Source organism: Humulus lupulus, chromosome X (genome assembly GCF_963169125.1).
Source record: "Humulus lupulus chromosome X, drHumLupu1.1, whole genome shotgun sequence".
NCBI classification, from domain to species: domain Eukaryota; kingdom Viridiplantae; phylum Streptophyta; class Magnoliopsida; order Rosales; family Cannabaceae; genus Humulus; species Humulus lupulus.
In genome coordinates, this window is record NC_084802.1 from 217,985,764 (window position 1) to 218,001,716 (window position 15,953).

General features: G+C 37.7%; 1 protein-coding gene across 1 annotated transcript; it reads left to right on the forward strand.

The window, feature by feature from the left end:
• Positions 1-925: 925 nt before the first annotated feature.
• LOC133804115 (flotillin-like protein 4) lies at positions 926-2,820 on the forward strand. Its single transcript, XM_062242266.1, has 2 exons — positions 926-1,870; positions 2,165-2,820. The coding sequence occupies exons 1-2, from the start codon at positions 944-946 to the stop codon at positions 2,675-2,677; spliced, it is 1,440 nt and encodes a 479-aa protein (XP_062098250.1). The 5' UTR covers positions 926-943; the 3' UTR covers positions 2,678-2,820.
• The last annotated feature ends 13,133 nt before the right edge of the window (positions 2,821-15,953 follow it).

Here is a 15,953-nt window from a genome sequence, read left to right on the forward strand (position 1 = left end):
CCAAGAATTCCTTAAATACATACTCTTTATGTATAAAGATAATTGCATTCTAGTTTTAAAATTAAAACTATGAATTTAAAAGGTTTATTTGATGAAATTTTAAAGCCAACAAAAAAATATATAAAAATATATATTATTGAATTAATGGTTAGAGCAATTAAAATAAGTAATTTCTAATAAAAAAAAACTAAATTATAAAACAAGAAAATGTGTATATTCATGTATTATTTCACTATTAGATATATATATATATATATATATGGATAAACAAAATATTTAAGTAAATAACAAAATAAATAATTAATAAAAGAAAAAAAAATTGAAGCACATAAATATTTTTCTGTTATAGTTTTGAGAACATAACTAATGGAGTAATTTAAATATTTTAATATGAAATTTTAAATTATATGATGACAAATTATTATATCTCAATTATTACTTTTTATTTTATTTTTCAATTTATTTACCTTATATAGATTATTTTATTATTTATTTATTTATTTATCTTATTTAGATGCCTTTAAAACTAACGATATTAGAAAACAAATAAAAAAAATATTAAATCTAATAAAAAACAACAAATTTTTTTGTTTGTTAAACTCACATTTATAATATATATAAAGATTTTGTTAATTTTATATAATTATGTAATTTTAATCTTGATTTCTAATTAACTAATTATTTTTATACTACATATGTGATTATCTTTGTATCCATATTAATCTATTATAAAAAGGTTATTTAATTTAATTTAATTTTTTAATGAAAAATATTTTATTTTAAATGGACTTTTTTTTCCCTAAATTATTTCACCATATTTGATATCGAGGACTCTAAATAAAGAAATCAATATTTTTTTAATATATTTATTATAATCTATAAATATCTAACATTATTGAATGAAAATTATTCCGATCTAAAACGACTTACTCTCTAAGCAATCATGTACAGAGTGGCAAGCGCATCGGAGTACCTGGTGATCACCGGAGTCGGAATCAACGACGTAAAGCTCTCAAAAAAGGCATGGATTCTCCCCGGCCAGTCATGCACTGTGTTCGACGTATCTCCGGTCAACTACACCTTTGAAGTCCAAGCCATGAGCGCCGAGAAGCTCCCCTTCGTCCTCCCTGCCGTCTTCACCATTGGCCCACGTTTGGAGGATGAGCACAGCCTCCAACGCTACGCTAAGCTCATCTCGCCTCACGATAAGCTCTCCCACCATGTCAAGGAGCTCGTCCAGGGGATCATCGAGGGAGAGACGCGTGTCCTCGCGGCCTCGATGACTATGGAGGAGATCTTCAGAGGCACAAAAGAGTTTAAACAAGAGGTATTTGAGAAAGTTCAGCTTGAACTTAATCAATTTGGGCTTCTGATCTACAATGCTAACGTGAAACAACTTGTGGATGTGCCTGGACACGAGTATTTCTCTTACTTAGGACAAAAGACTCAGATGGAAGCGGCAAACCAGGCCAGGATTGATGTGGCAGAGGCGAGGATGAAGGGGGAAATTGGATCGAAGCTGAGAGAAGGACAGACGCTTCAGAATGCGGCGAAGATCGACGCCGAGACGAAGATCATATCGACACAGAGACAAGGACAAGGGAAGAAGGAGGAGATTAAAATTAAGAGTGAGGTGAAGGTGTATGAGAATCAGAGGGAGGCTGAGGTGGCGGAGGCAAATGCCGAACTGGCGATGAAGAAGGCCGGTTGGGCTAAGGACGCTCAGGTGGCTGAGGTCGAGGCGGCCAAGGCAGTGGCGCTTAGAGACGCTGAGCTGCAGAGAGAGGTGGAGAGGATGAACGCTTTGACAAGGACGGAGAAGCTCAAGGCGGAGTTCCTTAGCAAAGCCACCGTTGAATATGAGACAAAGGTAGGTTTTTTTTTTCTTTCTTTTTCTGGGTAGAAATTGATTATTGATCTTTTATATTAGACCTGATATAATTAGATGATATAGGTATTTTTTATTATTATTATTCATTATTAACATTTTCTTTTTTATTTAGAAAATTATAAAATTGATTTAAAAAAAAAGTATACTTTACTAGCGAAGTATACATTCGTTGCCTGTATATAGGTTTATTTTGTATATGTTCTTTCCGATTAAATATGGATTGTGATCATTGTTATTGTTATTGTTATTTGGTGTTAATTAATAATATAAAAGGTGCAAGAAGCCAATTGGGAGCTGTACAAGAAACAAAAAGAAGCAGAAGCAATCCTTTATGAAAAGGAGAAAGAGGCGTCGGCGAAAAAGGCTATAGCTGAAGCCGACTTCTACTCTCGGCAACAAGCAGCGGACGGAGAATTCTACGCGAAGAAGAAAGAAGCGGAGGGACTCATTGCTTTGGGTGAAGCCCAAGGCGCATATCTACGCACTCTTCTTGATTCTCTTGGAGGCAACTACGGCGCTTTGAGGGACTACCTCCTGATTAGCGGCGGCATGTTTCAAGACATTGCGAGGATCAATGCTGACGCTGTTCGCGGTCTTCAACCCAAGATCAGTATTTGGACTAATGGTAACGGTGGAGATGATACGGCCGGCGCTTCTGGGTCTTCTTCTAATGTGGCTATGAAAGAGGTTGCTGGAGTTTATCGAATGTTGCCGCCGTTGTTTAAGACCGTTCAAGAGCAGACTGGAATGCTGCCACCCCCTTGGATGGGAGCCTTGACTGATTAATTATTCAATGGTATTCCATGGTTAATTTTGTTGTTGTGGGATCGTTCTTGGGTGGCCAGGTGTTAAATGTTAATGTTATATGGTGATTTGTGTGAAAAAATAATTATGTTTCATGCTATATTATACTTTAAAATCTTTTTGGTAACGATTATTTAAAATTAAAATTGTACGTTTTCTCAAACCCCATGTAATTAAACTGATTAAAATAAAATAAAATAAAAAAAGTAATTAAACTGAATATTATAAATATTTATCATAATATATCTTTAAAACTAATTAAAAAATATGGTAGAATAAATATTTATTAATTATATTAATATAAATTTAAATATTATAAAATATTATTATTATAATAATTTTTAATACAATACTAAATATTAATATAAATTTAAACCTTATCAAATATTATTATTATTATAATAATATAAATTTAAATGTTATAAATATATTATTATTATAATAATATAAAATACATAATCCTAATTTCATAAATAAATATTTAGTCATTATATTAATATAAATTCAAATATTATAAAATATCATTATTATAATAATATTTAATAAATAGTCTTATTTTTCATTAAATTTTTTATCATTTATATTTAAAAATAAAACATTTCATTTTACTTAATCTAACTTATATAAATATATCTTAATATTTGTTTACCCAACAAAAGATTCACCTCATGATGTGGCAGGACTAGTATGCATGTGGGATGCGCGTGACTATTTAAGCAGTTACATTCTGGTCGACCATCGACCAGAAGAGAATTCACTCAGCAGAATGCATATTTCGTAATCAACCAGGGCTTTTCTAAAGATATTTGATCTTGCATTTATGTAATAATTGTAATTTCCATTATGATTGATATAGGTTTGTATTAAATGTAATCAAGGCTCATCGGCCCATAAGGAGATCTTTGAGCCTATAAATAAGACTCAAAGTGTTCATGAGAAGGATCTTTTTGGATCTTTGGAGAGAGAATTATTGTTTTTACGCAATACTTTGTATCTTTTATTGAGCTTGTGAAACTCGGTAAACCCTAGTTTACTGATCGCATGTTTTCATTACATCAATAAGAACACTAAATGGACATAGTTCATTACCATCACTTGGGGCCGAACCACTATAAATCCTTGTGTCATTTATCTTCTTGACTTGAATTCATCTCATTTCTGTCATTTTATTTGACTCCATGTCGTTGGCCAAATCAAGGGTCAACATTTCGGTGCTTTCATTGAGAGCTTGAACTCAAGACACCCAAGAAGATTAAATGGCGAAAACAACTAGGAAGACTGGGCAAACCTCTGGTAATGCGCCAACCCAACCTCCTCTACAAAGTGTGGCTGAGGATGAGCCACAAGTGGAATTGGAAGAGGAGGAGATGGATTCTGAAACTTTGAGAACGACTCTGATTGTGCTACAAGAAGAATTAGTCAATTTGAGGGCTAATCTAGAGAATGTGGCTGAAACAATGGTGTTGCAGCAAAGGGAGATTGATAGGTAGCGCCAAGAGCTGAATGAGCGGTAGGCTGATATGGATCACCGGTAGAGGGATGCCACTGCTTCCTTGGAGGTAGCCATTCAGTTGGCCTGAGGACAGCCTGCACCTACCTCCCAATCAGATCAACCACCTAGTACTCACCCACAACAAAATCCGCAATCAGATCATCCCCAACATTACCACAATCTGCCACAACTGGCAAACCCTCAGAGGCTGGAGCAACCCCCTGTTGCTCAACAGGAAAGGACGTTCCAGGATCCTGAGCAGCAACCACCATCTCGTTCTAGTTGAGATAACTCCCAGCAGCAAAGGTAGAATAGGGCCGGACAGCATCCTAGAAGCCCTAGACGCCAGACTGCTAGGAACAAAACCCTCCGAGCAGAGGATAGCGTCCTTCTGCAAGCAGAGGACTGGTGGAGTCAGGCTCTGCGGTCAGGGGTCCCCCACGACATAATAATGCTAGGGGACCTACTGACCAACACACGCTTCCACCTATCAGTCGCGACATTCCAGCAAGGAAAGAGGGAAATAGTGCGAACAACAGGTTGCACCGTCATCAGTCACAATTTAGAGATGGCCATGATTATAATGAGGCGGATTCTGGCAGAAGAAATGCTGGTCGATGGTAAGAAGAGAGGGGTGAAGAGCATAACCCTCCACCAAGGGAGAACCGACCAATAAGCCAAAATGTTGGGGGGCAACCTAAACAGCCCAACGTCTTTGATCGACTGGGCGCAAGCGAGCAAAGGCGTAGGGAGGAAGATCTGAGGGATGTTCTTAATGATAGAAGGGAAAGACACGACAAGTACTTCCCCCAGCACCGGTCGCTCCAATAGTACCAGATGCTGTACAGGCCCAGCTCGATGCTTTAAATCAAGTCGTCCAGCCACTACTACAAAATACCCTTTACGGGACACTTTTTTAGGACACGCACATAATGCAAGTCCTTAAAAATATTTATGGAGATTTTAGGACACTCATTGAGAGTCCTGAAAAAACACAATTTAGGACTCTCAATGAGTGTCCTAAAAAAACATGCGAGTCCTAAAATAATCTGGACAAAAAAATGAGTATTTTACTTAACAATTTTAAGGACTTGCTTTGGTAGTCCTTAACACTCTTTAAGGACTCACTTTGCGAGTTCTACAAACACCTGGGCTGAAAAATTAAGAATGGTGACTTTTAAAGACTCATTTTGCGAGTCCTAAAAGACTTTTAAAGACTCATTTTGTGAGTCCTAATAATTTGTAATAAGTTAACAATAAGTTATTTAAATAATTTTCCCAATTTATTAATATTATATAATATTAGCTATTAATAAAATATCTATTATATCATATAATTAATTAAATATTTTTTTAACTGAAAAATCTACTAACCAATACAAAAATATATAATATATTTATTAAACTAATAAAAACTACTTATTCAAGTAAAAAAACTACTTATTAATTTTTTTAAATATTTTTAAAGACAATTTTTATTTTTAAAATTAAAAACCCTAAAACATTAACATACTCCCACTCTCGGGGGTTGCGAGGGGCTGGATCGACAGAGGCTCGGGGGTTGCGAGGGGCTAGACGGCGCGGACTCTGGGGCTGGATGACGCGGAGGCTTGGGAGCTCGTTGGGGCTGGACGACGCAGAGGCTTGGTGGCTCCTTGGGGCTGGACGACTCAGAAGCTCGATAGGTATGCGTTCTTCTTTTTCTCTAATCAAAGAAACTAAAAATTTTGTAGTGTATTGGTCTGTAGTGTTGTTCGTATAAACACATGAGCAAAGTGTTTATTCTACACTCTTTCTCACACTTGTGTACATTTATACATATAAAGAAAAAACTAAGAGTGACTTCCATATGTTTGATAAAAGACTTCAATGAATTCTGCTATAAAACATTTAGAGGCAAGGTAGAAAGTAAACTTGTGCTTTGAGCATTTTGCTCCGTATCGATGCTTGATTTCATTTATGGATTTTTATTTTTCCAAGCAGTTTCGTTGTCTAGATTTGAAGCCAGACTGCCTCACATGGTCATTGTAGTCATTTAAACATTTTCATTTATTATCAAGTTAGTTCATTCCTTATTAAAAAATACGTAGTACTTAAAATCACGTTAATAAAATTCATGAAGAGTTCTATTCTATATATGTATATATATATGATTATTATTCATATTTAAGCATGCTTCTCTTCTTGAGTTCACTAATAGATTGCTAGCGAAAAAAGAGAATCATAGAGATGATTGATAAAGCTATTCAGAAAGGAAGTGATGTGAAAGATTCATAGTGCTTTCGAACTTTCATCAACCCCAAACATTGCTACTGACTGTTTTATTGTTTTCTATCTCTGTATTATATGACACAAATTTTTAATTTTGTGTTAAATTTTAGTAACATGATTGTATCATATGCAGGAAAATTGAACAAGTTGCAAACTTGCAATGAACAAACTTATTGAATGATAATTACTTTAACTCGTGGCTTTTGTCATTATAGTCCTTTCGTTATATCAATGTATATGTTTTGTGTATATAAAACGTATGCATATCATTATTGCTTTATTATCATGACTTATATGCAGCCCCTGCGCAAGCTTTTATCTGTAGCAACACCAATCGTTTTGATGATCTTAGCACTTAGTAGAAATATTGTTACATTTAGATTACTTATCTTGTACATAATTTAATTGTATCTATGTATTACCTAAAATATGTTCTATTTATTTATATTATAGCTAAAAACATGATTAGATAACTGTGATCAACTGATGTGATAGCACTTTCAAACAAGAGTCTCATTAAAATTGATATTGTTTTTATGAATTGAAGCAAATGCTTAGATTGAGATATTAGAAACCTGTTAAGGTTTGACATGACATAACAGTGTTACTGAGTGTGGTTATGTAAATGTGTTTTTGGTGGATTGAGTTTGTTTCTTCTTATTAGTAATTATAGGTTCCGTTTCGTGAAATAGGTGTAATTGTGGGGAGGATTTTGATTACGTTATATGTTAAAATTGATCGTATTTACAATGCGAAAAATTGTTTCATAAAATGTCCCTAGCTAAAAGATAAAAAGATAAAAAAAACCAACATCAGTTATTGCAAATAAACAAAGAATTTGATGTGCAATATAATAGTTTTAATATCTTTTTCCATCATAAGTCCCAATTACATATGATTAAGAAGTTGTTTAGGGAAATGTTTTTCAAATAAATGAGGTGTTGCTTTCTATTAGACAATTTTTTCCATTAAGGATTTTTGAAACCATTTCAATAAAAATTGACCCCTAGTCCAGTTCATCATCCATGATTTATGAGTTACATGACATTATATCAAAATATTTATTCAAATCTAACGTAGCTCTTGATATCTATTTTTAAACTTAGAGTGGATAATGTCTTATTCTGAGTTTGTCTCTTAACAATAGAACTAGTAATTGATTTGGTAATTATGTTTCTCTTTGATCTAACGAAGGAATGTGTATGTGTTTATTCTCTAATTGCTTTAGTATTACACTTTAGTGGAGTTTGAATATCTTAGATATTCATCCGTAGTGAAGTAAGTTCTGGGAATTCTGTGTGCTGCGGTGATAACGGAAGATTGAGAACTTGCATGTCTTAGTGAAGTAGGTTCTGAGAATTTTGTGTGCTGCGGTGATATATGGATGAAAACCTGTGTGTTGTTTGATTTGTTTGACATGTTTGTGTTGATTGTGACAGATGGCTAGGCTAGTAAATTAGGGGATAAGTTGTCCGATTTTCTATAGATTTTTTTGTACTTAGTTTTGTGTGGAAATATGAAAAAGATGACTGCCACTGTTTTGAATGGATTAATATGGTAGATTTATGGTCTATTTTATTGCTGATTTTGGTGTAGTTTGCTATTGTTTTGAAATACCTCTATGTACTGGATGAATAACATTTTATGAAATAGTACTATCTAACAAGATATTGTTTGCTCCTTGACTATATGAATACCTATAACGATAATGATAGTTTAATTCTCGCATTTATTATATATATATATATATATATTTATAATTGTTGTGTGTCTACTTATTTATAAGTTTGAATTATAATATATTTATAATTAAATAACTTTTTTATAATGTGCATGTCTATATTGAGATGCATTTCTTTGGCGCAATACTAGACAACATTGACAGTTGAAGTTTTTAGAATAAAAAATATATTTCACTAACATTGTATACATTTCTTGTTTAATATTTGGTGATGATAAAATTTGATTGTAGTATAAACTATCATGTAATATGATTTTGTAAGTCGAGTAGACTAAATACTGAAATGATATTTTTGAGTAATTAATAAAAAATTATTTTGTTGTATTTTCTTTTGAAATTTTAGAAATCTAACATATATAATACATTTTGGACACTCACAGGGATATATTTTTTCTAAATCAAAATGAAAATTGTAGCTGCATTTTAAAAAAAAAAATATTACTTTTAAGGGCATGCAAAGCGAGTCCTAAAAAATTACTTAAAACACTCAACCAGATTTTTTAGAACTCGCAATGGGAGTCCTAAAAACTTAATTAAAGGCACCCAATCAGATTTTTTAGGACTCGCACCAGATTTTTTAGGACTCGCGTTGCGAGTCCTAAAAATGTTCTTTTAGGACTCGCAATGCGAATCCTAAAAACTTAATTAAAGGCACTCAATCAGATTTTATAGAACTCGCAGCGCGAGTCCTAAAAACCTTAGTTTTTAAGGCTCTCAAATAGAGGACTCGTGCCCCGCGAGTCCTAAAAGCTTTTTTAGGACTCGCAATGCTAGTCCTAAAAATCATTTTTTGTAGTAGTGAGCAATTGGTTGGGAACCGGACATCCCATATAGAATTTGATCGGAGAAAGGGCACTCCATTTGTGCAAAGAATCGTTGTGGCGGAGACTCCAAGAAAATTTAAAATTTCGGTCTTTCCCAACTTCACTGGATTAGAAGATCCTATATCTCACGTTAACAAATTCGAGATACAGATGGACATCCAAAAGGTGTCAGACGATGCTCGGTGCAGAATTTTTCTAGCAACTTTATCCGAAACTGCCCAAGAGTGGTTTTTCAAATTCCCTCTGGCCAATATAGTTTCTTGGAAAATGTTCGTAAATGAGTTTTATGGACAGTTCTATGCTGGTCGGGTACATCCAACCGAGGCCAATCAGCTGGTCGAAATACGCCAGAAGGAAGGAGAAACCCTGAAGGGGTATGTTCAACGATTCATGCGAGCAGCTGCTAGGGCCAAGACAGTTGGGGATGAAGGAAAGATGATGACTCTTACTGCTAGGGTACGACGACACTCATCCCTTTGGAACATTTTGTGGAAGAATGGAGTCAAGAGTACTTAGGAATTTATGGATCGAGCAGACAGGTACAACAAGCTCGAGGAGGCCATTACCAATGAAGGAAAGTCTCCAACAGATAACTAGGGCCAAAAAGAATCTCCCACCAAAGCTGCCAATGGATCTGGGAAAACCAATGGCAACGGCAAAAATAATGGGAAGAATGGGGAAAAAAGGGTGAACCACGAGCCGACGACATCTGATAACAAGCGCCCGAAACAAAATAGATACGCCGAGGTTCACCAATTATACAGCCCTAGTCGATAGCCGAGCGGAGATGTACCAGGCCACTCACACTACTGTTCTCTTCAGGTGACCAGCCCCAATCAGGAAAGATATATCGAAGAGAGATACTACCCAGTTTTTTCACTTTCATAACGACTATGGCCATGACACCAATGAGTGCAACCAGCTTAAGGATGAGATTGAGGTCCTTATCAGACAAGGACACCTAAGGAGGTATGTGCGAGCAGTTGGAGGTTCTCAGCAAGAGGCTCAAGGAGGCAACGAGCAGGCACCTGTACGCCAACGCTCACCCCCTTTACAACCAGCTCCAGTTGCTGGTACATTGCTGACCATCTGTGGAGGACCACACATAGCAGGTGACAGTGGGAAGGCGCAGGAAAGATATGCCTGAACCTTACGTCACGACCAGGATATCGAAATGTTGAACGTAGAGGAGTGAACTCCCAAAAAAGCTCGAACAGGGGAAGATTTAATAACCTTCTCCTAGCTTGACGCTCAGCATGTTCGATTTCCCCATTCAGATCCTCTGGTCGTGGATGTCCAGATCACCAGTATGATTGTCAAGTGAGTGTTAGTAGATACAAGAAGCTCAGTCAACATTCTGTATAAATCTTCATTGGAGATAATGAAATTATCAGTGAAAGATTTAGAACCATGCAACCAAACCATTTATGGTTATTTTGGCGAAGGGCTCGCACCAACTGGGTCGATCAGGCTCCCAGTCACAGCAGGGGATGCACCTGCGAACAGGATGTTGCTCACTACTTTCATAATGGTTGATTGTCCTTCTGCATATAATGCTGTGATTGGAAGGCCTATTCTAGTCGATCTGCGAGCAGTGACCTCGGTCTGGCACTTGGCCATGAAGTTTCCAACCGACGCAGGAGTGGGATGCGTGTTAGGAAACCAACGAGAAGCGCGGGAATGTTATAATTCCTCGATGACCAAGGCAAAAAGAGGCGGATCAGGGGAGAAATCCGAGAAAAGGCTGTTGTTGGCAAATGAAGTACAAGCCCAATTAGGTGAACATGTCACCAAATAGGGTGTTGCCCAAAGTGAGGATAGAGACTTAGATCCTTGCTTTGGGGATTTTGAAGAAAATGTTGGACCCATGGAGGACCTCGAGGAGGTCCAATTAGAAGTAGCAGATCCGACCAGGGTTGTGAAAGTCAGTAAAAACTTAGAGACAACAACAAAAAACAAACTAGTGGAATTTTTGAAGGAGAACCAGGAGGTGTTTGTAACACCCCAAGTTGCTAATAAGGTTTAAGACCTTGATTAGCGTGCCTGGAGGGCAATAAGTGAATTAATATGATAATAAATGAATTTAAATGAATATGTGATTAGAATGCATGTTTAGGTGGTATAAATATGCATGTGGGGCTCCGAGGTCGATAGTATCCGACAGAGATCCCACCTTTACCTCCAAGTTTTGGGAGAGCCTGCAGAAGGCAATGGGCACACAGTTACGGTTCATTACCGCTTACCATCCTCAGATAGATGGGCAGTCTGAGAGGACAATTCAGATACTGGAGGACATGTTACAAGCCTGTGCGTTAGATTTTGGGGGATCTTGGAGAAAATATCTCCCATTGATTGAATTCTCATATAACAATAGCTATCAAGCGACTATCGGAGTGGCTCCGTATGAGATGCTGTATGGAAGGAAGTGCAGGTCATCGATACACTAGGATGAAACAGGTGAGAGGAGATATCTAGGTCCTGAGATGGTTCAAAGGACCAATGAGGCAATTGAAAAGATTAGAGCTCGTATGCTCGCCTCCCAGAGTCGCCAGAAGAGTTACTCAGATCTGAGACGCAAAAAAGTGGAGTTTCAGGTCGGCGAACATGTGTTCCTCAGGGTTTCGCCCCTGAGAGGAGTGAAACGATTCGGCGTTCGGGGCAAGCTGAGTCCCAGGTTTGTTGGCCCCTTTGAGGTTCTGGAACGAGTTGGTGAGGTGGCTTATAGGTTAGTAATGCCTCCAGCTCTATCAGGGGTTCATGACGTGTTTCATGTGTCCATGCTTCGGAAATATGTATCAGATACTACTCATGTGTCGAGCTATGAGAACTTGGAGTTGGATCAGGATTTATCATACGAGGAGAAGCCTGTTCAGATCCTTGATAGGAAGGACAAAGTCTTGTGGAGCAAGACCATCGCCTTGGTTAAAGTGTTGTGGAGGAACATCAAGGTTGAAGAGGCGACGTGGGAGCTTGAGTCCGATATGCAGGAGCGGCATCCTGAGTTGTTCAGGTAATTTCGAGGACGAAATTCTTGTAAGGAGGGGATAATTGTAACACCCCAAGTTGCTAATAAGGTTTAGGACCTTGATTAGCGTGCCTGGAGGGCAATAAGTGAATTAATATGATAATATATGAATTTAAATGAATATGTGATTAGAATGCATGTTTAGGTGGTATAAATATGCATGTGGGCCCCGTTTGCATGATAGGGGTAAATTGGTAATTTTAGCCCGTTGAGGGCATAAAAGTGATAATTGTATTATGTGGTTTGTACCACGTGGGTGTGGTGATATTAATGTGATGCACACGCCGAGACGGTCCTAGAGAGCTAGATAACTCAAAAGTCACAACGAGATTTTATACCCGGCTCGGGAGGAGCCTAGGGGTACTTTGGGGAATTTTGTGAGTTGAGTTGAGGATTTGTGGTTAATGGTTATTGGTGATTGAGTAACCTGGGTAACCATTAGTAACTGCTGGGAGTAACAAGTTTAGGTGGAAGAAGTGGTAGAATTGTAATATAGGGGAAAGGACAAGAGTGCCCTTGAGGTTTAGTTAGGAGAGGATAACTATGGGAGGATAGGATAATAATTTGGCAAGGAAAAGAACCTTCAGCTGAGGGAAAAGAGTCATCCACGTTTTACACTTAGGCATTATCTTATTCTTGCTGAAATTGAAAGGAAACCTAGAGGAGGAAAGGGAAAACTAAGGGCAAACCTCTTGGGATCAAGAAGAGAACTTAAGCTAAGGGAATTTGGAGGATTACTCAGTGAATTGAGGTAAGTAAAATTCTGTGTATGTGTTGTGGGATTCAGCTAAGAGTATCATGGAATTGGAACTGAGTTATGTGCTTTGCTCGTAACTTTTGGGATAAATTGAGGTTAGGTTCAGCAGGAGGTTGTGGTTTAAGCTTGGGACTTGATTGGGAAGAGCAGCTCAAAGTTGAACTCTTGATTGAGGTAAGGATTTTAAATATGTTTGAATTTTCATATCTAATAAGGTTTAGGAATTTGGAGGTCTGATTTACATCCTACTCAAATTCTGGTTTGAATTTGGAGAGCTAATGTTAAATTTCTGAAATCTTAAACTCAAGTGTGGATTTTGAGTGTAAGTGAGTAATTGAGCTTGTTGTTGAGGTTTATAGTTTGTTAAATGGTTTGTTTGGGGTTTTAAACTGATTTTGGGGTTTGGGTATGTGCTGGGAGTGAATTGGGAGTGTTTTGGCTCGTGGAAAATGCAGGGGAAAACCCAGATTTCTGGGTTCGCGAAGGAGCGCTGCGGCGCGAGGCAGCTTCTGGGCAGGGGAATGCTCTTTGACTTGCTGGGCGCCGCGGCCCTCTAGGGCAGCGCCGCGGCGCTAGGCTATTTTCAAAACATGGAAATTTTGCAATTTTGAGCTTTTGCTCAGGGGGTTCGGGGGATGTTTTCGATGTATTGTTTTAGGAATTTAGGGATTCCGAGAGTGTGGGATTGGCCCCGGGAAGTGGTTTTGGATTGGTTAGCATTAAAGGGTGTTTTATATGTGTTGTGACTAGGTCTTTGGAGAGGCTCAGGTTAGAGGACCGTGCTTGCGGCCTTGGTGCATCGGAAAGCTCAGGATACAGGTAAGAAAACTGTAGCACCCGTAGAGCAGGGCTTGGGCCCATAGTTTTGTTGCAGGGCAAGACCCTAGATTGTACTATTGCTAGGATGTAGCATTAAATGAATGATTATATATTTAATTGTTATTTGAGAATGCTAAACGTGGTAATAGCAGGGTGAACGCCAAAGGGGCAGAGAACGGCAGTGAGGCCGGGAATATCACTTAGCACATGGAGTGCTTGTGACTAGGGTGAGACCCCAATGGATACATGGGATATCCTTACGGTGTAGACCGAGATCCCAGGCTTTAGTAAAGCTTCTGGGACGGCATGGCCGTATATGTATTTAAACCTTATGGACTGTCTGACTAGATATGAGTTATTTGTTATAGTGATTGTATGACATGTATATGTTATGTGCTGTATGAGTTTTCTTGCTGGGCTTCGGCCCACGGGTGCTCTGTGTTGCAGGTAAGGGCAAGGAGAAAGTCAACCAGCCATGAGTACGGAGAGCGTGGGGGCGGCGGGTACATGTTTGGCCTGCCCAACTGCTTTGGTTGGGGGTATTTTATAGAAAAGGCTGTATAAACCCTAACTTTGATAGTTAGTCACTTGTAAACTTGTTTTGGAGTTGTAAATATTTTATAAACTATATTTTGGGATCCCAAATGTAAGACACTTGAAATTTTCAATGAATTAAGGGATTTTCAAAGATTACAGCCTTAACTTCAGTTTAATCACACTTTTATTCTAAAAACCTCATTTAGTGAGTTGAGAGCACATTTTAAACTCACTTAGTAACGGCTCTGAGGTAATAGGGCGTTGCAGTGTTTGCCTAGTCGCATAAAGATATGGTTGGGATAGACCCAGCGGTGATCAGCCATGTCTTAAATATAGACAACAACTTTCCACCTGTACAACAGAAAAGAAGGCTGCTCGACAAAGACAGATCGAAGGCCCTAAAAGATGAAGTCGAGAAGCTGAAGGAAAACTAATTCATCAGGGTAGCATTTTATCCATCTTGGGTCTCCAATCCTGTACTAGTTCCCAAGCCGAATGGCAAGTGAAGGACGTACATGGATTTCATAGACCTTAATAAAGCCAACCCGAAGGATTTTTTCCCACTTCCAAGGATCGACAAGCTGTTCGATGCAACATCAGGGCATGAAATTTTATCATCCATGGACGCATACTCTGGGTACAATCAGATTAGTATGCATCCACCTGATGAGGAACACACTAGCTTTCGAACAGACACAGGACTTTACTTGTTACAAAGTAATGCCCTTCGGTTTGAAAAACGCTGGTGCGACTTACCAGCGACTGGTCAACCATATGTTCAAAGAGCTGATCGGCGTTAGCATAGAAGTATATGTCGATGACATGCTAGTAAGTCAAATAAGTTGAAGAACACATCAAGGACCTGTGAGAATGCTTCAACATCTTGAACAAATATCAGATGAAGCTGAACCCCCTCAAGTGTTCCTTTGGTGTTGAGTCAGGAAAATATTTGGGATTCATAGTAAACTCACAAGGAATCAAAGTTAATCCCGAAAAGATTCAAGCACTTATCGAGAAGCAGTCTCTTGCCAAGATTAAAGATGTTCAAAGCCTAACTGGGAGGATCGTCACCCTGGGTAGATTCGTATCCAAGTCAACAGATAAGTGTGTTCCATATTTTAATCTACTCAGGGGCAACAAGAAGTTTGAATGGACAGAAGAGTGCGACCAGGCTTTTCAGGTGCTACAGTCCCACATGTCACAACCACCAATCTTGTCCAAACCAGTTGAAAAAGAAACTTTGTTCATCTATTTGGCAGTCACAGAGTATGTTGCTAGTGTTGTTTTAATCAGAGAAGAAGACCACATACAAAAAGCAGTGTATTATGTAAGCAAGAGGTTAGTGGGAGCAAAGTTGCGGTATCCACCCATTGAAAAGTTGACCTATTGCTTGATTCTGGCCTTTAGAAAGCTGCGACCCTACTTTCAAGCTCACCCCATCGTGGTACTGTTAGAAGTATGTCCTAAAAGCATGTAAAAGACATTTATTATTTCATTGAATAAATAAATACAATGGTCTATTATTGTTATACTTAGATTATTAAATTAATGTTTGAATAATTTTTTGTAAATATCAGAAAAATTCCATATTCATTATTGACAATGTGATCTTGTATTAGTACGAGAGAATTAAGATCACATGAATGAATAAAAATAGTCAACAACAAATTCAAGTTAAGGAATTCATTAATTGGGGTTGTAAGTACAGTTTACTGAGTATCATGTTGATACAAATAATCTAGATTCGGGTTAATGATGTGGTAAGACATCTCGGTAAAGGTGCTTTATATAA